This window comes from Gambusia affinis, linkage group LG05 (assembly GCF_019740435.1).
Source record: "Gambusia affinis linkage group LG05, SWU_Gaff_1.0, whole genome shotgun sequence".
Lineage (NCBI taxonomy): Eukaryota > Metazoa > Chordata > Actinopteri > Cyprinodontiformes > Poeciliidae > Gambusia > Gambusia affinis.
In genome coordinates, this window is record NC_057872.1 from 20026444 (window position 1) to 20048122 (window position 21679).

Here is a 21679-nt window from a genome sequence, read left to right on the forward strand (position 1 = left end):
CGTATGTTGACTTGTACAGAGGTTTTGATGAGCCTATGGATGGATTTCCACCTGCAGTCTGCGAAGCTGCTTGACAGAATCCTCTTTGCCGCGGCTGGCTGCCTCCAGTTGCGCCTCGGCTTCTTGCAGCTCCGCCTCAAGCTGCTTCTTGGCCGCTACGGCCTGCGAGCGCTGAGTCCGCTCCTCTTCCAAGTGGATCTCCAGCTCTTTCACCTGGTTTCAGAAAAGTTAAGAGGAAATGAAAACAGGGATAAAAAGCCATGCAAGAGCTCTTCTCCCTCCTCCTCCATACCTGTTTGCTGAGCGCTCTCCTCTTCTCTTCTCCCTTCTCCTCATTGTTGCTTATCTCTCTTTCAAACTGAGCCTTGAGTGCCTGCAGGTTGACCTCCAGCCTCAGCCTCAAGTTCTCCGCCTCGCTCAGCTCCTCCTCCAGCTCCTGCGTCTGAGTGCGTAGGTTCTGAACTTCTGTTTCCAAACTCCTCTTGCTGCGCTCCAGTTCGTGAACCTACAGCCAGGTAAAAAAAGCCCTGTAAATCACTGAGAGCGATACTGATAGACACCCTGAACAAAGTGAACCTGCGGTGGATTCCTACATTTTTGCCGACGTCATCCTGCTGGTTAACGAGTTGCTCCATTTCCAGACGGAGCTGCTTGTTGGCTCTCTCCAGCTCGTCTCGCTGGTCCTGCACTTCCTACATGTGGAAAACCAGAGCAACAACCAATAGAATCACACATTACAAATGTACCGCTTGTTGAACAAGTATTTGTGGTTTTAGGTTGATTTTTTGTCTTAATGATGATGTTTGTTCTCTGATGTTCTTTATAGAGAATATATTATATTATATTATTATTATGAAAATATATTACACAAATATTGACTTTATTTAATGTGACTCCTGAAGGTAACTTGTTGCATTAGATTTTATTTAACAGAGCTTAATAAAAATGCTGATCAAAGTTTTCAGATTTATATTTTCAAAAGACAAAATTGGAAACCATGTGTCATTCCTCTTCTACTTCACAATTAGGTAGTATTTTGTTTTGTTTTGCCACTTAAAATCATAAAAACACAAGAGAACTTTGTGGTTTTAATGAACTAGTTTACCTGCAGGGATCGAGACAGGAAGAGACATTTCGTTTCCTTCTCCCGGCTGTCTGCTTCTGCTCTGTCCCTCTCTTCTGCAAGACGAGCGCTCACTCCTTTCTCCTCTGCTAGGCACTGATAGGGGAATGGAAGCAAGGTTACTGACGTGGCAATACGTCAATTAAATATGACCTTTCTTTTCATTTCACTCACCTGGTCAAATTTCTTCTGCCTCTTTTCGAGGGCTGTGCAGTTCTGCCTCTCTCTCTGCAGGGCGATGGTCATGTCCTCCAGCTCCTCCCTCAGACGCTCCCTCTGCCTCTCGACTCGCTCCTTCTCCTCCTCCTTCTGTCGCTCCTTTTGGAAGGCGCTGTCCAGCTCTCTCTGGAGCTTCCTGCGCGTCTCCTCTCCAGCTTCCACGGCAGTGCTCACCTCCTCAGACTGCTTACGGAGCTCTGCAAGCTGCACAACCAACGTAGAGATCAGTACAGCAAATGTAACAGATCGTGTAAAGAGCAAACCAGAAAAAAAATTAAAAAAACCTTTCTAAATAAATCACATCTGCCCTTCTATTGTTTTTCAAACCATGCCAGTAATTACAGCATTTTTCTGACAAAAAATGAAATTTTTTGAGTCTCAAAGATAAAAAAGCTCTATTATACATCAGAAAGTTTTGACAAACAAATTGATTTTAATAGAAATTGGTATTTGCAATGTGAAAAAAACAAAATCTACATCCACTGGCAGATTATTTCACTCATAACAAACATTTTTTCCATATTATAAGTGAATTAATCTGCCAGTGAACTAGAATTTTCTCATCATTATTAAGTGATTATGGACTATAAACAAGCTCATATATCCTGCTGAAAAATTACCATTAAGTTGGTTTTGTGTCATTTCAAGTGTCCCAAGATATTTGCACTAGAAACTACACCAAAAATACTTGGTAAGATTTTGTATTTTTGCAGTGAGACATTTTATCAAAGCCTGTGTGAGCGACTGTTTTACCTGCTGGCTGTGTGTTTGTATCTGACGGCTCAACTCTTTGGCTCTTTCTTCTTCTTCCTCCAGTCTTTCCATCAGTCCGTTCTTCTCCTCCTCCAAAGCTCGCACCCTAGAGGCCAGAGCCATCTTCTGACGGGTCTCATCTTGGAGCAGCTCCTGAAGAAAAGTTGAACACCATATAAGTGAGAACTTTTTCACGTCAAAATAACGTATATCACTGGCTATTAAAAATAGATTTCTACTCTAAAAGTATCTGTGAAACGATCTTTACCTTTGTATCATGCAGCTGACTCTCCAGACTGGAGACTTCTTTAGCGAGCCGAAGAGATTTGGAGTCAGAGGAAGATAAATTGCTGGACAAGCCTTCGATCTCACACTGAGAGAGACGGTTGGCTTTTAATGTGGATTTACAAACATCTAACACCCAAAAAGTGTTTGAACAGACTGGAGACATTAGATGAACACATAGCATCAGTGTGGGCTGTGCTACTGCACCTGCAGCTTGTGCATGCGCTCCTCCCTGTCCTCGCGCTCCCTGTCGGCCTGAGCCAGGCGAGCGTTGAGCTCCTGCAGCTGACCATCGGCCCTCTTCCGGCCTCGCTCGCTCTCCGAGCGGCTCGTCTGGAGGTTCTTGATTTCCTGGGTCAAATTCTGCCGCTCCTCCTCCAGGACAGCTTTGGCCTTCTCCAGGGACTGGCGGGCCTGCAGGAGACGCCACAACAGGCAACAATCAGAGGCGGGTAGAGAAGCCAAAGATTGTACTCAAGTAAGAGTAGCACCGCTTCAACAAATTTTTACTCAGTTAAAGTGAAAAGTAACTGTCCAAGAAATTACTGAAGTAAGAGTCAAAAATATTTTGTGAAGTGCTGAGTCAATATTTAAGTTACATAATCAGATGGATAAAAATCAAAAGTTATGTGGAAATTTTTGAATTTTAAAGACCAAAATGAAAATGATTCATATAAATAATATAATTACAAAATAACTAAATCTCTACCCATCTCTGGTACCAGTGCATGTTTACATATGGTTATGTTGGTATGCGTGTGTTTCCTCTACCCTCTTGCTGTTGTCCAGTTGCTCCTGCAGGTTGTCTATGGCTGCGCTGTGTTTGATCCTCAGCTCCGAGAGCTGGGCCTCGTGGCGGCGCGTCTCCTCTTCAACACATCGCTGCAGCTCGCTTAGCTCCGCCTCCCGCCGAGATCTGTGGACGAGTAGGATTGTTGACAATAGGCAGTAGTAGTTTATTTGTGCAAAAAATTTTTCTTTTTAAACTTCTCAATATGGAAAAACAGAAAATATGTCCTCTTTTCTTTCCTCTGCACATGAAGGTGTATGTGCCAATCTACTGCACGCTTTTGCTCTACGGATTTTTGCATTTTGCATGTATTTCTTGTGCGTGCTACAATGACAGTAAGGAAGCAGGCAGTGGTGGAGAGACCCTCACTTCCATTCAAACATGCCTCAATTTTCAAGCTGCATAAAAATGGTCCTTCGCTTTTCCTGACATTATTAAGTACAAACTGGAAAAGTGTCTTTGGAGTAATTTCTCTTAATTTTAAGTCTGGATACAGTGCTGCTCATATGTGAAGGTTTTGGGTTGGGTAATAGCCACAGTGGCAAATGCCTTGCAAGTAATATCCCCATGTAGCACCTTACTAAAAACAGGGTTCGTTCGCTTTTCCTTTTTCAATGACTTTATACAGTAATCAAGCATTTTACAAACAGCTAAATGAATTTCAAGCATTTTCAAGGACAAACCCTGTGAAATATTTTCAAAACACAATTTGCCAGATGCTAAACTAACTAAATTTGTATTCAGAGGTTCCAGTGTTTTCCTGCCTGTATTTACCTGAGCTCTTGCTGTGTAGCCGTGGTGTCCAGCGTGTCCTCCAGCTCAGTTCTTAGAGCTTCCAGCTCCTCTCCCAGGTCTCTCCTCTGTTTCTCCGCTCTTTCCCTCATCCCACGTTCATTTTCGACTTCCTCCTTTAGCTCAGACACTTGCGACAAGGCCTCCCTCAGAGATCTCTGGGCTTCAGCACGGCGTGCTCCTTCTTCCTCCAACCTGACAGAGAAATAATAGAAAATGAAAATTATTCAGAATTTCTCACAGGATGTTTGTATTATTATTATGCTGAGTCTCACCGGCCCTGCAGGGTGGTGATCTCCTTCTCCTTCTGAGCCAGAGTTCCTCTGAGCTCAGCGGTCAGCATGCCCAGGTCCGACAGCTGCTCCTGGGCCTCCAACGAGTCGCTCTCCATCCTCCTCTTCCACTTCTCCTGCTCTAGCCGGCCCTGCTCCTCACGTTTTAGACGTTCTGCAAAGAGACGGGGTACAAAGGAAGATCAACTTTTGAATCACTAAGCAGTTGATTGAGTATTAACCTCCAAATGGTACCAACAATAACAAGGCTGATATAAAATATTTCTGCTCTGGAACAGCAGAATTCAAAATGTGCTTGAACATACAGCAGCAAGTCTTCTTTTAGACTTGTAGAGCCAATAGGTATGGATGATGATATCTACCTTCAAGATCAGCAATGACGGCCTCCTGCTTGTTCTTGAGTTTGTTAAGGCTTTTAGTCTTCTCCTCCTCCTCAGTGAGTTGGTCAGTCACTTCACTCAAATGTTCCTCCAGCAGCTTTTTCTCCTGCTCAGACACAATCAGAAAAAATGTTATGAAAAAAATACGGAACACTTCTTGAAATAATGTGTAAGTTTAAAGGTTTTTATGGTCTAAATACTTTTTCCTTTAAACATTTTCTCTTGGGATCCATTTTGAGAAAACAGAACTATCTACATATAAACACATGTAACTATTACAGATATTACAATTCATTTTTTACTAATTACATCAGAAAAGTGACCTGCTAAGCTTTCTCAAACAGGTTAGCATAAATCTATTGGCTATACAAAACATGCATTTTTTTGTGCAACATAATTCTTAGATAATGAGGTTTTAGTTTGGTCAATTCTGCCCATTTTGAGCTGTTTTAGTTCCTTTTGTCACTTTAAATCCAAAAAAGCTGCTGATAGCCATGCCCTCCTAACTCAGGGTTTACACTCACACGTGGCTGCAAACAGATGCGCATTTATACAATCTTACATCTTTGAAAAGCAGAAGTGGTGCTTCCAGTACAACCAATAAGAATGCAGCAAGTGGTTTCTGGATGGTAAGTTAACAACAAAACTCATTTTACAGCTCAAGCCATTAAAACCAGCTGATCAAACATGCTGGAGCTTGGGTTGCTAGGTAACGGGCCAGTGTGATTCAACAATCGGGAGGATTTTGAAACAGCTCATTTTCCAGACATCAAAATCATTAACTTATTGCCAAAAACGACTAGACGGCTTTTTTAAGGCGCTTTACTGTTTTTAGAAGCTATTGAAACCCAAATGGAAGTATAAAAATGTGCAACAGGTGAATTTTGCACAATTAAAGTTTAAAGTTTTTATTAACTTATTGTTTAAGTTGAGACGGACATCTTAAAAGTGCTAAGTACATAACCTCCGGTGTAATGTGAAGCTGACCTTGCTGAGTCGGTCTCTCTGCTCCACGGCAGTCAGGAGGTCTGCCTCCAGACTCTTCACTTTGGTCTCCAAGGTAACCTTCTCCAGCAGGAGGCGCTGTCTGGCACTTTCCTCCTCCTCTAGCTGCTCCTCCAGGTCCTGAACAAACACCAGGTCTATGTAATTATTCTGTCCAGCATCCACTGATGGTTTCTTCAAAAGTTTGTAATTGCACGTCTATTACCTGTACATTCTGCTGTAATCTCTTCTTCTCATTGGCCAGCTGCGCTCCCCTCTCCTCCTCCTCCACCAGCCGGCTCTCCATTTCGCTCAGAACCTCCTCTAGCTCCTGTTTCCGGCTGGCTAACCTGGCCCGCATCTCCTCCGCCTCTGCAAAAAGCTCTGCCTCTGCCTGCAGCTGGTCAGCCAGCACCGCCTTTTCCTCTATCAGCTAGAGGAGTGGGAGCATGAGTGATGAGTGAGTCACAGTGGAAAGTAAATTTTCAGAACAGAAGAGAAACAAAGAGGAGGTTTATTTGTACCTGAGTGTGCTTCCTGTCCAGCTCAGCGTATTCCTGCTCCACTAGGGTGAGGTTCTCCTTGGCCTTGTGGAGCGCCGACTCTCTGGCCTGGATCTCCTCATCTTGTCGGGTCACCTGCAGTAACGGCTTGACCTGGTGGCCACGAAACACAAACCACAACTTGAGTCAAACTCTAGATTCTTGACAGTACTTCCCGTTATTGTATGTTTATAATTACAGGCAGCCATTCCATCGATCATCTATTGACATTTTGCATGTGACATCAGAATGCGGACATCAAAACAAACCATGTGTGCGTTAACTCCCATAAAGCTTCTTCAAAAACAGACCTAATATTGTTTCATTTAGTTAATTTCACTGTAAAAATCATAGGGTGCTGCACAAACAGACAAAGATGCAAACCAAACTTGTCATTTTATCATAAACTTTTTGCAGAAGAAAAGACGGTAAGGTACAGCAGAAGTCCTCGGTGTATTTGCGGATTTACAGCAAACATTTTTTACAAGGTAAAAAAATTGAACATTCAAATAAGTAGGTTAAGTAAGATGCAGTGAAATATGGCATTATCTAATGATAATCAGAGTAAAAGGCGGTGTGTTCTGAATGCCTTGTGTCAGAGCTGTGATCTGTGTGCACCTTTGTAAACAGCCGCCACCACTGCCAGTTCCTGAGTTTAAGGTACGCGGCACAGTTCCTCTGCATCACCCTCACAGCGCTCAGCTGCTGCTGCTTTTTCATAAAGGCCCTGAAAACAAAAACACACAGCTAGAGTCAGCCACAAAACTCATCATAGAGAGGCTTCCCTCATCCATCAGTCCGGAGATGCAGCATAAATCACACTATTAGACGTTTAAAATGCCCATTAGTCAACAGCAGACTAAATGTTTTGGCCTGTGCTCCACCACGCCTCCTCACAAACATTTACTCAATGTTGACGTGTTAATCGCACACTTACCAGGAAGAGCTAATTGTAGTCAGGTGAAAAGTTAATCAAGCGAGATTTTTACAGGTTTTTACATGCAAACTCTATGTGGAAAATCCCCAGGCGGGATTTGAACCCACAACTTTCTTGCTGCAATGCAACATACCACATTCAGGTTCTGACAAACAGAAACATGACTTAATTATTTCCCAGGTTTGGTGAGGCGCTCCAGTTTGGGGCAAGCACATTAAATCAGCTTTATATTCACACATTAAACTAGATTAACTGAATTTTTATTTTATTTTATTTTTCTGAAGACTGAATATGGATTTTTACACCAATTCCTGGAGTTTCCATATTTTATGCCCAAGGACGCCATCTTGTTTGAAAAGTGTTTTAACAACTTCTTTTTGTTTGAATTTTGAATTCAGGTCAACTCTACAGTAAAATATAACGATCAGTTTTTGTTTTTTTTATGAGACAATTCATAAAGTTACAAGAACACTCTTGTAGTAATATGAGGATAAAGTCATATGACAGTAAAGTCAAAACAATATGAGAATAAACTGTTAACATTACAAGAATAAAGTGTAAATATTAGGAAAATAAAATCGGAATTTTAGGTGAGCAAAAAAAAAAAAAGCAAAATAATTTAATAATCCGATTTTTCATCCCATTAAAACAATTTTTTTCTGGTCATTTTAAGATGCTTTTCTGGTAGTAGACCAAATCCTCATAATTAAGCAACAGTTCCCATAGCCTGGCCCTAATACTATGTCATACACTCACAGAAGGGATTACTGAAACAAAAGCCACTTTTTGAAAGTATTTATTCTTTAGAAAAGTCGGGCAAAAAAATGGGAAATCGGATCTGATGTGAAAAAAATCAAGAGATTTAACTTTCAAGCCTTTTCACCCAGCCACATGTGAAATTAATGACTATATTCTGTAATATTAATATATCCAGTAAACTGTCTGTGGTATGTAGTATGGTAAAAGATAAAAGAAATCAACATCCACAAAGAATCAAAGTCATCATTTAAGGGACCAGTTTGGTTGTGTTGAGAGTAATTTCTTTTAGTTTTGCACACAAGATTGAATTTCTTTTTTGGTAAAGCCTTACTTGCGAGCTAGAAACCCTCTGGATGCGCTCTGGAAGCGTATGATGGTGTCTGTGATCTTCAGGTCTCTCTCCTCCTCCAGGTGACCCAGGACTCCGGCTCTGAAGAAGACTTTACTCTGACCCACCCTGTACAGATTGGGATCCAGCTCCAAAGCATTGATCTGAACGAGAACAGCAGCCATCAGTCAGCTTGTCCCACATTTCCCTGTGAGGTTCTGGTGTGCAAAATGTCTCTTACCATCAGCTCTGATGCCTGTTTGCCGTCCATAAAGGTGCGAGGAATAGCGTTGGGAGTAAGAATCTCGTATCTGGAGACAAATGTGAAAATGTTTGTCCAAGAGAAATGACGATGAGAAAGAGGAAGAGTGACAGAGGGCGATGAAATGCTTTTAATTTGCTGATTAAAAACTTATGGAGCAGAGAGTTATAAATCCACACCTCTGTCTGAACTCCTGGAATGGGATGCGGTTGGGGAAACCCTGTCTGCAGATACGGATTCCCTCCAGAACACCGTTACACCTCAGCTGGTCCAAAACGAGGTGCGGTGCCAGTTTACCAGCCTGCGGAGACATAAGGCAGGAAGAAGAAAGGTCAGATATTTTTCCATGCTCTCATCTTTTGTCTGCCTGGTCTGGAGCTGGAGGTCTCACCCTCTTCTCATGGTTGGGGATAATGCACCGCAGGAAGTTGGGGTTGGTGTTCCTGAGTGTGGCCATCAGCTTGGTCAGAGACTCTTTGTAGAGCTGACCAACGGTCCGAAACATCCCCTTCTTCGTCTTCAGCCCAGCGGCTCCAAACGGAACGGATCCGCTGCTCTCTCCTGTTGACACCTGGTCCAGACCCACAATCCTGTCGACTGGATGTGAGCAGAAAGCCGTGTCTCAGTTTTCCAGAAATTAGCTGCCGGGATGCAGCTACACTGACATTTACTGGTACAATTCACAATGGTGGATTTTTAAGCAGTGAACAAATGACCAAAAATTAAGAATTAGATTTTATAAAGCTTTTCAGAATGCATTTATGTTGCTGTTATAAACTATTAATTAACATTAAAGCTTTTTACACATTTTTAGCAAGACAATGCAAACAGGCTTGGACAGCGCTGTAAATGTTTCGTAACACGCATTAGAGAGGCTGCTGTTGACACAAATAGTGAAATTATGGGGATTTGTAGCTGAAATCGATCCAAAGCCAGTTTCAACAGCAGTTAGTGAAAGACACATAGACATTAATACAGCCTGTCAAGATGAACCTGTTAGCTTTGGACTTGTTCAGACAGGCATGGCACGTCTGCTTAAAAGTGATTTATTCTGGTTTTGACCTGAGTGTGAAAGTCTCCACAGACAACAATGAGAAATGTAGAAACTCTTAATACTTAGCAACTAATTTGTGTCTTTTTGTTAATTATTAAACAGACCCAGTAATTTAGGATATTTTCACAAATCTAAAAAAAAAAAAATCATCTTGGTCCAGATTGAAAGAAAAATCATTTAATCTGGAGCAGAAAGTGTGCTCTGTACTTTCAGATGCAATAACAGCAAAACTATTTCATACTGACCTAAACTTTATAAACAAACAAAATACCAACAATCAGACCAATAAAACACTTAAATTAGTGATTCTCAGGATCCCTGAGTTAATTAATTAAAAAAATTATGCCCACATTTAAACAAGATTTGAAAACAACAAATGGACAATACTTGTGAAATGTATTTACTTGTTATTTATTTAAGGGTTAAAAGTAGAAATTTAGAGAACCACTGAACCACTTTCCCCGTTTAAAAAATTTAAACAGGGAAAGAAAATCAGATCTATTTGCAACATGACGTCTCGCCAGAGTAAATTGAGGTTTTTGCTTTCTGACTGTGAAAACAATGAAAGCATCGATTTTGCTTTCTGCCTAATGGTAAATTAATTTAATAAAAGCATCTAGTTGTAGACATATTGTCACTCTTCTACTTCCACAGGCAGGAAAACAAACGTCAGTACAAACGCAAAGGCGTCATCCCACAATCACAGCAAAGGTACTAAAAGCCAAATGCTAGATTTACAGCTCTCAAAAATTTACACATTGTTGTTAAATATCCAGATTTTTGAGAAAATTTTACAAACTTCTTCCACCTCTAATGAAACATTTTTTCTGCCCAATTCAACTGAAAACTCCACAAATCAATGAGTGGGAGATCAAGTGGTTAAATGTTCACACCTTTAAACGGTTTTATTTTCACATTCAGTCTTCTCGAGTTCAGACCTGCCACTAATTAAAGTGAATTGAATGAACTTGAACTAAAGTTCAGACTTCTTTGTCAAATTTACCTACTTAATCCAGGGGAATAAAAAGGGGAGATTGCCAATGATTAAAACAATTTCATCGGAAAACGGTCAGGAGATTTATAAACATTTAAAACTAAAATTATTGACACCCATGACATAGTTAGGTGCTAGATAATTTTTTCGTTTCACCAATATTTCCCTTATTCACTTGATCAGATTTGTTAAAGGAGCTAGAGATTGGTCAGCTGTTATAACAAGGGGTTTAATCGATGTAATGCAATGAAAGATTTTTACAATTGTTATTGAAAAGGGTGCAAATATTTTTTGAGACATTATTATCTAATGGAATGTTAAGAAAAGCAGATAAGTTATTATTTTAAGCGGTAAAATATTGTTATATCTATTAAAAGGTTACGCGTACTTAAGAAAACACTTCACTGCAGCTTTTGTACTTTTTTAAATTTTCCTTCTAACAGGCTTATCTTCATTTCAGTTGGACTGTGCAGGATATACGCCCCAACAAAGGTAGAAAAAAATTAAAATGGTTTAAAACTGACAAACATCTCAAGACTCAAAAACCTGGAACGTATCAGGGATATGTACATTCTTGAAAGCCACTGCACACACACATAAACTAAACTAATATTGACAAGAAAAAGACGGGGACAAAAAATCGATAAATATTGCACCACACTCACAAACAGGGCAGCCAGAAAACGACACAAACTGGGAGAGAAGAGGTAAAAATAAAAACCTACTGTCGGAGCCATTAGTCTGTAGAGTGGCATAGGAGTCAAAGAAGTACACACGAGGAAGAGTTTGAATGTCTGATGCAGGAAGCAGGACAGCATTGGAGGAGAAACCAGACGGATGGGAAGAAGTGAGCACCAAAGTAGTGCAGAGGGAACAGAAGAGGAGGAAACGGCCGAAGAGCAAACAGGTAGAGGACGAGAAGGAGAAGGAGCACAGGAGGAAACAAAAAAGAGTAAAAAGAAGTAGAGTAGAGTTAATACATTGTTCACCAGAAAAATAATTGAAACGTGATTGGCTGAATGGCGATGAAAGTATTTTTTTGTTATTGTATTACAAAACAAATTACAGAAATCCACAATCCCAAAGCTCTATACAATGTTTAGTCTCACCCTCCTTCCAGAGTTCAGACACAAAATGATCCGACGACTGATGAAGAAGAGACGCCACGTTGTCGTTCAGGGGATCCATGTTCTTTATTAACCAATCATTTGCCTTGTAGTCCACCTGCAGATCAGGACGACACGCGGTGGCAGAACAAGTGTGAAGGAACAGAATTGAAGACATAAAATATGGACAAGAAAAAAGATTATATACCTTTCCTGCATAGTGAATTATGGAGAAGTCAGCTTCTCCACGCGGCTGCTTTGATTTGTAGAACTTTGAATGGTTGCCTTGTTCAGAACAGAGCTTCTCCACAAATGTGCGGTCCGTTGCCCGGGGAAACCAGCACTCTTCATCCAGCAGCGCCAGAACACCAGGTGGGTGAGCCTGACAAATTAAAGCATAAATAAGGTCATCTTGCTTAACTTTATCTGGAAACATACATCATTCGCAACAACAAAAAAGAGCAATAAGTATAACCTATAAGGTGAGATATCTAGAAAACACTAAAATCTAAATTATTACAATTCAGTGATGTAGTGAAACTACAGACAGCTCTAGTACTTTACAAAGTCAACAATAAAGCAATCTCCGGAAAATATTAAAAAATAGTTTCAGACTAAGGAGCTAATTTTTAAGTTAAGGGGAAAATGACAGTTTAAAATATGCAAATTACTAGAAATAAATTTTATATTATTAAGTAGAGTCAAACTGGAATAATTTGAATATTGAACTTAGACAAGACTTTTCAAAGTATCATATAAACATATGATTAACACTGGATAAAATATATAAGATTAATATTACTTAATTATTGTTGGTGTTTTTGTTATTGATGCGAGTCTTGGCTTTAGGTCAAATTTAAAGAGACGATTGTTCATCTGGTGTAATTAAAATTACATAGAAGGAATATTGATAGACTACGTATTAAATATGGGTTTACTCAAATAGTAAAATTAAAATTTGTAACTAATGAATTCAAAATTCTTCAAAGAGTTGTTGATAACTTTATGCTTCATGCTGCAAGTAATTTCGTAAAAACAAATATAATTTGGGGTGTGCTACGTACTGGTCTCTCAATGAGGTCAATGCAGGGCTGCAGGTCGAGGCCGAAGTCAATGAAGTTCCACTCGATGCCCTCTCTCTGGTACTCCTCCTGCTCCAGGATGAACATGGTGTGGTTGAACAGCTGCTGCAGCTTCTCGTTGGTGTAGTTGATGCAAAGCTGCTCAAAGGAGTTCAGCTGCATAGGAAACAAAACAAGGACTCATGAGATAGCATCCAAAACCTGTCCTTCATAGTATAATTATAACAAAAATGGTTGCTTGTAATCCTCCCATCTACAATCGGAATCAATGCTAGGAAAATCTGACATCCTCCTTCGACATTTCTGCATCATCACATGAATTTACCTGGAAGATCTCGAATCCGGCTATATCGAGGATCCCAATGAAGGATGCTCCTTGTCTCTGTCTGCGGTCCAGAGCTCTGTTGATCCTGTGGACCAGCCACCTGAACAGACGCTCATATGTTGCCTTCGCCAGTGCTTCAATGGCAAAGTCAGCCTAGAGCAAGAAACATATATGATTCATTATATCTCAATGATGCCAAAAAATTTTGTTTATCTGGATTTTATGTGGTAGACCAACACAAAGTCATGAAGAACAAGAAAGCACAGCATAAAGGTTGGGGACCCACTGTTCATGTGAACTTTTTTGCCAACACGCAAAAAGAAAATGTGCCAAAAATCATCATGGGCTGGTCAGAGTTAATGGGAAAGTGGTTTGAAGTAAATACAGGGGAGTACTGGAGAATAATCTACTAGATTAAAACAGAGGCAGATGTTCACCCTGCAGCAGGACACATGCAGCACAAGCTACAATAGGATGTCTTGTAAGAGCATATCCATGTGTTCAAATGCCCCAAAGTGTAGAGCTAAATTTAACTGAGAATCTGAGGCAAGACTTGAAAACTGGAGTTAACAGATGCTCTCCATAAATGGGCTCCTGCAGAGCTTGATGATACGCTGAGAAGCTGATTCAGGATTGTGTTGAAGCAGCAACACATTTAAAACATGCAGAACATTGACTGGGGTAAAAACGTACATAAAAAAATACAACTGGTTAATTCGAAAAACCATGTATCATTTTTCTTCTATTTCACACTATTATCAAGTATCATTTAAAATCTCACCTGTTCTTTTGTCTGAGCTTTTTGCACGTATTCTCTCCCAACTTTGATCTTCGGTGTGAGGATGGCGCGGGTGAACTCCATTACATTGATGCCTAGCAGATGGCACAGCTTCTGAGCAGCCGTGTTGTCGGGCATGGAGGCCTGATCGTGGTTCTTCTCCTTTGTGAAGGAAATGTTTCCAAACTGGAGCACGGCAGAGATCACCTTCAGCATGGCTGGAGGAGGGGGATCCAGCAGAGAGAGCAAGAAGGATTTACAAAAGCAATCAAACAGGATAAAACATTTTCTACCCCTGCTCTTTGTCAGGCTCTTTCTTACACACTGACTCCTCGGGGGTGAAGCCCATTATTGCCACAGAGTCCATGGTCTGTGTGAAATTCTCTGCATCGCTCTGACCAGGAACAGGGATGGAGCCTCCGCTTAGGAAACGATAGTCATCTGCACTTCCAAGAAGCAAGTCCGCTGAGAAACAGAAAAGAATAGAGACTCAAATCCAAAAATAAAATCATTTAAATTAAACAAAACTGGCTCTTATATTTAGCTGCTTTGTGTGTTTTCCTCACCTCTAGTTTCTTCAGAAGCTCCACATAGCAACTGGTAAAATATGTGAAAGGTCCTCTCATCCTTGGCCTGACGGGTGGCCCGAGACTTTTCAAGGAGGTCTACATTTTTATTGTTAGGGACATCAACAGCGAAAAACAGGGTTGCAATTGTAGGATGTTCTATACTAGACAATAATCTGAATCTTATAAAACTAAAAAACAGAAACAAAAAACACTTATAATCTGCTTGTTGTAACAACCAATAAGACTGAGATTCTACAAACCTTCACGCATATATAGCTGTGTTAGATAAAGCAATGTATTTCAATTTTACATCCAAAATAAGTCAGGATACAGGTCTCAATGTTGGCACCGACAATATACCCTGCCACGTCAAAATTAATGCGGATGAATTTACCCTGAAAGAGACAATAGGGGAGGTTAGAGCCGTTTTGAGATACATGCTAACGGTGCAACATTTCCTGTTTGTCCAAAGGCAGATCTTACAAATCTAGAGGAGTTGTCGTTCTTCACAGTCTTAGCGTTTCCAAAGGCCTCCAGTATGGGGTTGGCCTGCAGTAACTGTCTCTCCAGCTCACCCTGGGAAACACGGACAGATCTAATCAGCTTCAAAGCAGCAAAAAAAAAAACAACAAACAACGTAGTAGCTCCTGTAGAGCCTTTCCACTATCTGTAGAGCCTTTCCACTATAAATGAAAAATGTAAACAACAGTGCCTTTCAAAAATATTCCTATGACTTGATTTGTTTACATCTTCTTGTGTTATGAAGACAAACAAATATTTTGTTAAATAAAAGAACACAAAGTTGCACATAAATGTGAAGTAGAAGGAAAATTATTGGTATGCTTAAATTGTTTTTTACTCATTCAAATCTGAAAAGTGTGGTGTGCATTTGTAGTTAGCCCCCTGTATCAAAACTTTGTAGAAATCGAAATTTCTGCCCATTCTACTCTGAAAAATATTAAATGAATTTAGATTTTACTTTGACTGAGCCTTTCTAACAATCAAATGATCTTAACCACTCTACTACAGTGTGAATAGGATTGTTTTCCTGCTGGAAGGTCAATCTACATCCTGTCCATCTTCTCACCAACTCTGACCGTCTTTTGTATCACTGCTAAACATAAACATGATATTCCTGTCTGTATGTTTCACTGTTGGGTTGGTGCGTTCAGGGCTAGTTATCCACCAGAAAACATTTTACTTGTCTTATTTACAGATTCTCCCACCTGGGCTGTGGATTTTTGCAGCTGGATTTTATTTTTGGTTATGGATCAAACAGTGCTGTGTGAGATGTTAAAATGTTGGAACACTGCTGAAAAGCAGTTAAAGAGAATGACTCCATCTTGATAGGTTTGCTCTTGAAGGGAATAACAGTAAAGAGAGCTGAGTAAAAATGCATGAGTTTTAAAAACCATGTGTCATTTTCCTTTCCCCTTTCACACAATGTATAACCACTTTGTGTTGATCTATTACTTAAAATGCCAATGAAATACCCTAAGTTTGTGGTTGTATTGTGACAAAATGTGAAAAGGCTCTTGGAGAATACTGCAAGGCACTGTACTAATTTGTGACGCTAACAAAAAATAGCTATGGCACAAAGACACAAACTGATGCATTTTGCAAAGAAAGTGGCATCTAATCCAAATCACTTTGAGACAAAAGAACAAATGATTCTCAAACCAAAGGCATGTACTGCTCTTAATTTAATTAGCATTCAAGAAAAGGAGCACTTATCAAGCTTGATCAGGGCAGAGACTCCATTTCTCAAGGGCCAGTGCCAAGCAGGTTAGGGATGTGACTGATTCAACACACCTGAATCAAATGGCTGAAGCAAAAACTACAGACTCCAGCAAAAACCCTAATTATCTAATTCAGGTGTTTGGAAGCAGAGACACATTTTAAACCTTTCAAGACTCTGGCCCTCGAGGACTGAAGTTTGACAACCTAAATGATTGAGAAGAGCGATTTGGCTGCAGCTTAGAAACAGAAGCTGTATTCTGGAAGATCCAAACAAGCTGCAATGCATTACAGCAGTTGTTGTGTTGCCAATGCAGCAGCAGCCGTTAATGCAGCAGCAAAAGATGGGAATTAATTAAAAGAGCCTTGCTGCACAGAGCGCTTATGCTTTAAAGATACTGAGGATGTGCAGACCAATCAACATCAAAGGCAGAAAAACACTGAGAACATAGCTGTCTCAGAAACAGAATATGGAAGTATGTGCATCTCACCCACACCCATTCACACACCCAAATCCGCACCCCTTCACACATGCTGTGCATCTATATAAGTCATGAAAATCTTCAGCAGAAAAAGCTCAGCCCAACACGAACACGAGGCTTTAGGAAGCAAATGTAAAACCAAACATAAGCCCCATTAAATGGAAGATTGTACAAATATATGGCAATCTAGAAGACCAAGTAAAAGTCAGGAAAAAGTAAAAATCCACAAAACATGATTTTCATTTTGTTTAAGATTCAGATCAGGTACAGAATGTGATTTTCCCAAGAGAAAATTAGCTGAATATGTTTATACTCACATATTGCATACTCTGGTGAATTGTGGAAACAAATGAGGTGTAATAAGGAGAGAACATTCATGGATGGGTAAAAGTGTGGATGGGATAAACAAACAAACAAACAAAAAAAGACAAATAAGACAACAATCAAAATAACAAAAACAGGTAAAAAATACACTGAAGAAACCTACCCTGTTAATAAGGACCAACATTGGCAGTGGCATTAACATGTTTTAAGTTAGTTGGACTCATTGTGGGGTTCATTAAGCAGAAAATAGGACAGAAAGAAGCAAAGACAGATAAAATGGCAGCAGGACAGAGACAACTCACCCTGTTCACCAGAGTGCTGCCTCTCGTTAGGGACCGAGAACCATCCATCTGAACATGGAGGCAAGAAAGGAAGACAGAAGAGGGATAGGAAAATAAAGGAAACCAGCGCAAGAAGGAATGAGGGTAGGAAATAATGAAGAGGAAATGCAGAAAAAAGAAGAACTCCCACTCAGAGAGATCTATAAATATAACCTGATTTAATGAGCTTGAGGTCTGAGAAAAAGTGGATATCAAACAATTTGGGATCATTTAAGACAATTTATGAATCTTTTGCATCAGACAGCAGTATTCTGTAATAGTGCTTTTATTTTCAGATTTGATGCATATTCAGAAAAAAAATAGATGGACGGACCTTGATACAATCCCAAATTGTAGACTGAAGCGTTTTTGAATGATCAGTATTGGAATCCCTAACTAAACCCAATCCCAATCCCTGCTGAAGGATGGGCTGTCTCTATGGTTACGTACCTGTACAGCTTCCTTGTTTCTACCCAAAGTGCCACCTTTATGAGACGAGGCAACATGAGCCAAATACTGGATGACTTTCTTGGTGTTTTCTGTTTTCCCAGCTCCAGATTCACCTCTGCAACACAAACACACACATGCATGTATAAGAAACATACACAGCAAATACCACTGTTGGCTAATTCCTAAACGCACAGCCTGAAGTATGAATGGTGTATAACTTTAGAGCAACAGAATGCAAAGGAACAAGCGACCTAACAAAACAACAAACACAGAGGTGATGCAGAGTGTGATAAATCACAGGTCTGAACAGAAAGCAGGAGGAGGAAGTAGAGACAGAAAAAAGGTCAAGGGGCAGCAGACTGAGGGATCTGACAATGACAGGAAGATTATGGCAGGGAGACATGGACGGCAGGAATGAAGACAGACAAGTGAGAAGTTCAGAGTTAAAATCACATGACATGCCTCAGGTTAAACTTGTGATTTTTGCTTCACTTCTTTTTGATTTATGACAACGATTTTACAAAACTAAAGTTACATTCTGAAGGAAAAAGAACAGCTGCTTCAGATATAATGCCTGTGTGTAGCTTGAATGAAAATAATTAGAAATGTATGGTCCAGATTTTGAAGAAGTCAAATCCAAATACGAAATGAGACAGACACTCCCACGCTGATAGTCAGACGACGAGAGGCATGTTCCTTGTTTCGGCAAATGAGAATTAACACAAAGTGACATGCTGGAGGCTGAGTGAAGGTTACTCACGTGCAAAGGATTGACTGATCTTCTCTGTCTGTGAAAGAGAAGCACAGTTAAATAAACAGCTACATGAACAAACAAGTCGTATTTTATGAACTATCTGAGGTTGAATTTGCATAGACATCAAAAACTAAATATTTTGCACTTCTTTCACTTTCTGAATTTGAGCAGATGTTTCTGCAGTTAAGTCTCTGGTTCCAGTCACTTATTAACCCTTTAACTGCCATGAGGTGAGCATTGACCCATTTGACCTGCATGTGACAGTATTTGGGGTGACAGTTAAAGGGTTAACATGGCAGCTCTGGGAGAGACAAACCGCTCACCAGCTCAACTGGTCTCTCCAGGCAGCCGTATCGCACTCAGCACTGGCAGTCAGTGGGTGGACACCGTTTGCGACGTCGGAGCTGTTTGTTTTTGCAGATTCTCACGCGTTCAGTTAGCAGGAATTCATACTGGTCCTACAGGTTTAAACTCTGTAGTAACACACCTACAGCTGTTGTCCTCCCTGGCCCCCTCAGGGAGGGCAACTGAAGCCTCAGCGCCTCATCAGTCATGTCCCATTATGTCAACTAGACATGCAGTGGCATTGCACAATAAACCCTTAACTGCTTTTGAGCGATTGCTAGGATTTCTCTCCGTCTCGTTTCGTAAAATCAACATGACAAGCAGGACAGGGGGGGGAAAAAAAGCCAGTCGTGTAGAGTTACAAAACGCTCACCACATCAAATGTACAGTCAAATCACAGGATCCAGGTTTTTATAGGTGGGTGTGTTGCACTTCAACACTGCAGTCGTGAAAATCCTCTCACATGTTTATTTTACATTTTTAGAGGTCTTGATAGCAATCCACAAGTCAAGAATCAACCACGCCTTGAAATAGCATTCATATTGAGGCCAAGCGATCAAAGATCACGGAGGATATCGTACAACAAAACGGAGCGAGGAGTCAGCCACAGGTCATGCAGTGTGGTGATTACCTTGAAGCATGCTGCGGTAGGCCGCCTCGGATATGGCATAGATGTGTGGGGGCATCTCATGGCGCTTTTTGCCGCGATACATCTCCACAATGGACTCTGTGTAGATGGGCAGGTTTTTGTAGGGGTTCACCACCACACAGAACAGCCCTGAATATGTCTGAAAGACGACAGGACAGAGAGGGTTACGCTGCATGTTAAACCCAGAGAAATGTCTAGTTTACGTTACTCAAACATAAATGTTTGAGCCAGACAACATTTGCTAAGTAAAGAGAAAAACTTAGAAGTATAGCATGTTGAGCTTCTGCCAGGAAATTTGTCTTTCATGGAAAGCAAGCAAATAATTTTGTTCCTGAAAAGTCACTCTTTCGGTGAAGAGATGTTATTTGGCTCATTCCCTCCAGCTTTCAGCTTTTGTATTGTCAAAACACGAGAACTGTCCAGGAGGAAGCATTCTGCTCCCAACATGAGACGCTCAGCATCGAGTTTGGTCACTATTTCACAAGCATGAAGTTCAAAACTATCACATTAAGCAATTATTTTCAATCCGTGATACACATGGCTCAACATGCAGTGCCTTGCAAAAGATCTTATGAAACTAAATTTTCCCATAAACCTTTGTGTAATTTATTGCACGTTTATGTGACAGACCAACATAGCGTTGTGTGAAGAAAAAAAAAAAAATATGCCAATGAACTCTAAACCCTCTGATGAAATACAGTACAACCAACTGTCTTTGAAAGTCACCTAATAAGTAAATAGTGAACAACTGAGTCCAAAACTGAACTTCTGGGGTTAACACTGAACTACAACCTGAATGTGCCATCTCCACTGGGAAGCATGGTGGTGGCAGCATCATGCTGTAATGATAATTTCCTTCACCAGGAATAAGGAAGTTGGTCAATGCTTATTGCAGAGAAGGACTGAGTTAAATAGAGAACAATCCTGGAGAAAAATCTTTTGGAGGCTGCAAAAGACTACAAACCTGTCAAGAGATTCATGTTCCAGCTGCAGCAGCTGAACTACTGTGTTGATTTAAAACATGAAATCCACCCAAAATATATACTGAAGTCCTTATCTATAATGTGAAAAAAATTTGACAAAGTTCAAATTATAACTACTTTTGTAAGGCAATCTATGAATGACTGAATTCAATGCTTTAATGAGATGATTCCTGACAAATAAGGAAGCAAGTTCAGCCTGTGAGTTTGAGATGGATCAGTGCCAGTAATGTTTTCATAATACATTCCAGTTGCAGTGAAAGTCATAAAGGATTGATACACACTATTGTATCTTATCTCATACTGTTTCACAACTCACTAAGTGACATCAATAATCTGTCTGCTCATCAGTTATCTCCAAACTATTTCTGAATTATTCATCACATAAAAAGGAACTTGAACATCTAATAACATTCATTTATTATTATTCTGCTTTAAATGCACATGCTGCCTTAATGCATATTTTATGAATGACTTGTTGCATCTCCCATATCTCCTAACTACATTTTGGCCACTGTTATAGAACAGAAACTGAGGACATCCCTGTTACTACGCCTAACATCTCTATAAGTCGACTCCTTACTGCTCCTCTCTGGTCGCATCGGTTACAGTCAATGCGACTTGGCTCCAGTGCGTCAGGTGTAAACGTCACAGAGCAGCATTCATGCACTCACGTAGATCAGGCCCGAGTAGTATCGCTCTCTGAGGTTGTGCAGCACAGAGGCCTCGTTGAGGCAGGTGAGGTCGGCCATGTCCTCCACCTTACTGAAGCGCGGCGGGTTCATGCGCTGCACCTCCTCCCTGGACAGAGTCAGCTTCCTCTGGCTGTCTGTGAGCTCCACCTCCACCTCGTCACCGCGCTCTTCCCGAATGCTGGCCGACTGGAAAAGATTAAGTAGAAAATAAGAGCAAAGATGATGAGTGCAAAAGTTGCTTTAAACCATTTCTTTATATTTTCCTTCCACCCAGCGATTTTCTGTTTTAACATTATAAAGGTGGTATTATCAGTAGCTCTTTAGGCTTTCTGGACATATTCCAACATTTTGTGGGGATTTTAGCAGCTTTTTTTGTTCCTTCCAGCTCTTCTATCTGCCTGTGACAGCAAACTTCATAGTTTCACCTGAAAGCATAAAAATAAAGATGAGACATCATACTTAAAAGTAAAGTTGCTTACAAAGGATTATTAGTTTCCAAAAGCAATGCCTTTATGAAATTCAGCGAAGCCCAAACAGGACTGAAGAGCTGCTTCATCTATGGAAATCCCTGTCTGAGCTAAAATACTG

The 21679-nt window shown here is 40.4% G+C and overlaps 1 protein-coding gene across 7 annotated transcripts in view; it reads right to left on the reverse strand.

Moving 5' to 3' along the window:
- Window positions 1-21679, reverse strand: part of myh14 (myosin, heavy chain 14, non-muscle) — a 38120-nt gene that overhangs the window by 8545 nt on the left and 7896 nt on the right. For 2 of the 7 annotated variants that reach the window (XM_044115963.1, XM_044115968.1), the window contains 36 exons: window positions 21071-21277; window positions 19399-19555; window positions 18429-18456; window positions 17669-17783; window positions 17201-17248; window positions 16892-16903; window positions 14839-14931; window positions 14687-14750; window positions 14353-14451; window positions 14108-14251; window positions 13790-14004; window positions 13009-13161; window positions 12666-12839; window positions 11810-11983; window positions 11605-11719; window positions 11221-11289; window positions 8839-9044; window positions 8627-8748; window positions 8427-8496; window positions 8189-8349; window positions 6780-6888; window positions 6144-6275; window positions 5846-6052; window positions 5623-5760; window positions 4618-4741; window positions 4238-4409; window positions 3945-4157; window positions 3152-3296; window positions 2588-2794; window positions 2364-2468; window positions 2096-2248; window positions 1298-1546; window positions 1106-1219; window positions 594-692; window positions 293-505; window positions 52-213 (listed from right to left, as the gene is read on the reverse strand). In XM_044115963.1, the coding sequence (XP_043971898.1) occupies window positions 52-213; window positions 293-505; window positions 594-692; window positions 1106-1219; window positions 1298-1546; window positions 2096-2248; window positions 2364-2468; window positions 2588-2794; window positions 3152-3296; window positions 3945-4157; window positions 4238-4409; window positions 4618-4741; window positions 5623-5760; window positions 5846-6052; window positions 6144-6275; window positions 6780-6888; window positions 8189-8349; window positions 8427-8496; window positions 8627-8748; window positions 8839-9044; window positions 11221-11289; window positions 11605-11719; window positions 11810-11983; window positions 12666-12839; window positions 13009-13161; window positions 13790-14004; window positions 14108-14251; window positions 14353-14451; window positions 14687-14750; window positions 14839-14931; window positions 16892-16903; window positions 17201-17248; window positions 17669-17783; window positions 18429-18456; window positions 19399-19555; window positions 21071-21277 (4968 nt within the window). The remainder of the gene's footprint in view (window positions 1-51; window positions 214-292; window positions 506-593; window positions 693-1105; window positions 1220-1297; window positions 1547-2095; window positions 2249-2363; window positions 2469-2587; window positions 2795-3151; window positions 3297-3944; window positions 4158-4237; window positions 4410-4617; window positions 4742-5622; window positions 5761-5845; window positions 6053-6143; window positions 6276-6779; window positions 6889-8188; window positions 8350-8426; window positions 8497-8626; window positions 8749-8838; window positions 9045-11220; window positions 11290-11604; window positions 11720-11809; window positions 11984-12665; window positions 12840-13008; window positions 13162-13789; window positions 14005-14107; window positions 14252-14352; window positions 14452-14686; window positions 14751-14838; window positions 14932-16891; window positions 16904-17200; window positions 17249-17668; window positions 17784-18428; window positions 18457-19398; window positions 19556-21070; window positions 21278-21679) is intronic. The other 5 variants (XM_044115967.1, XM_044115969.1, XM_044115965.1 and 2 more) reach the window with 4 other exon arrangements.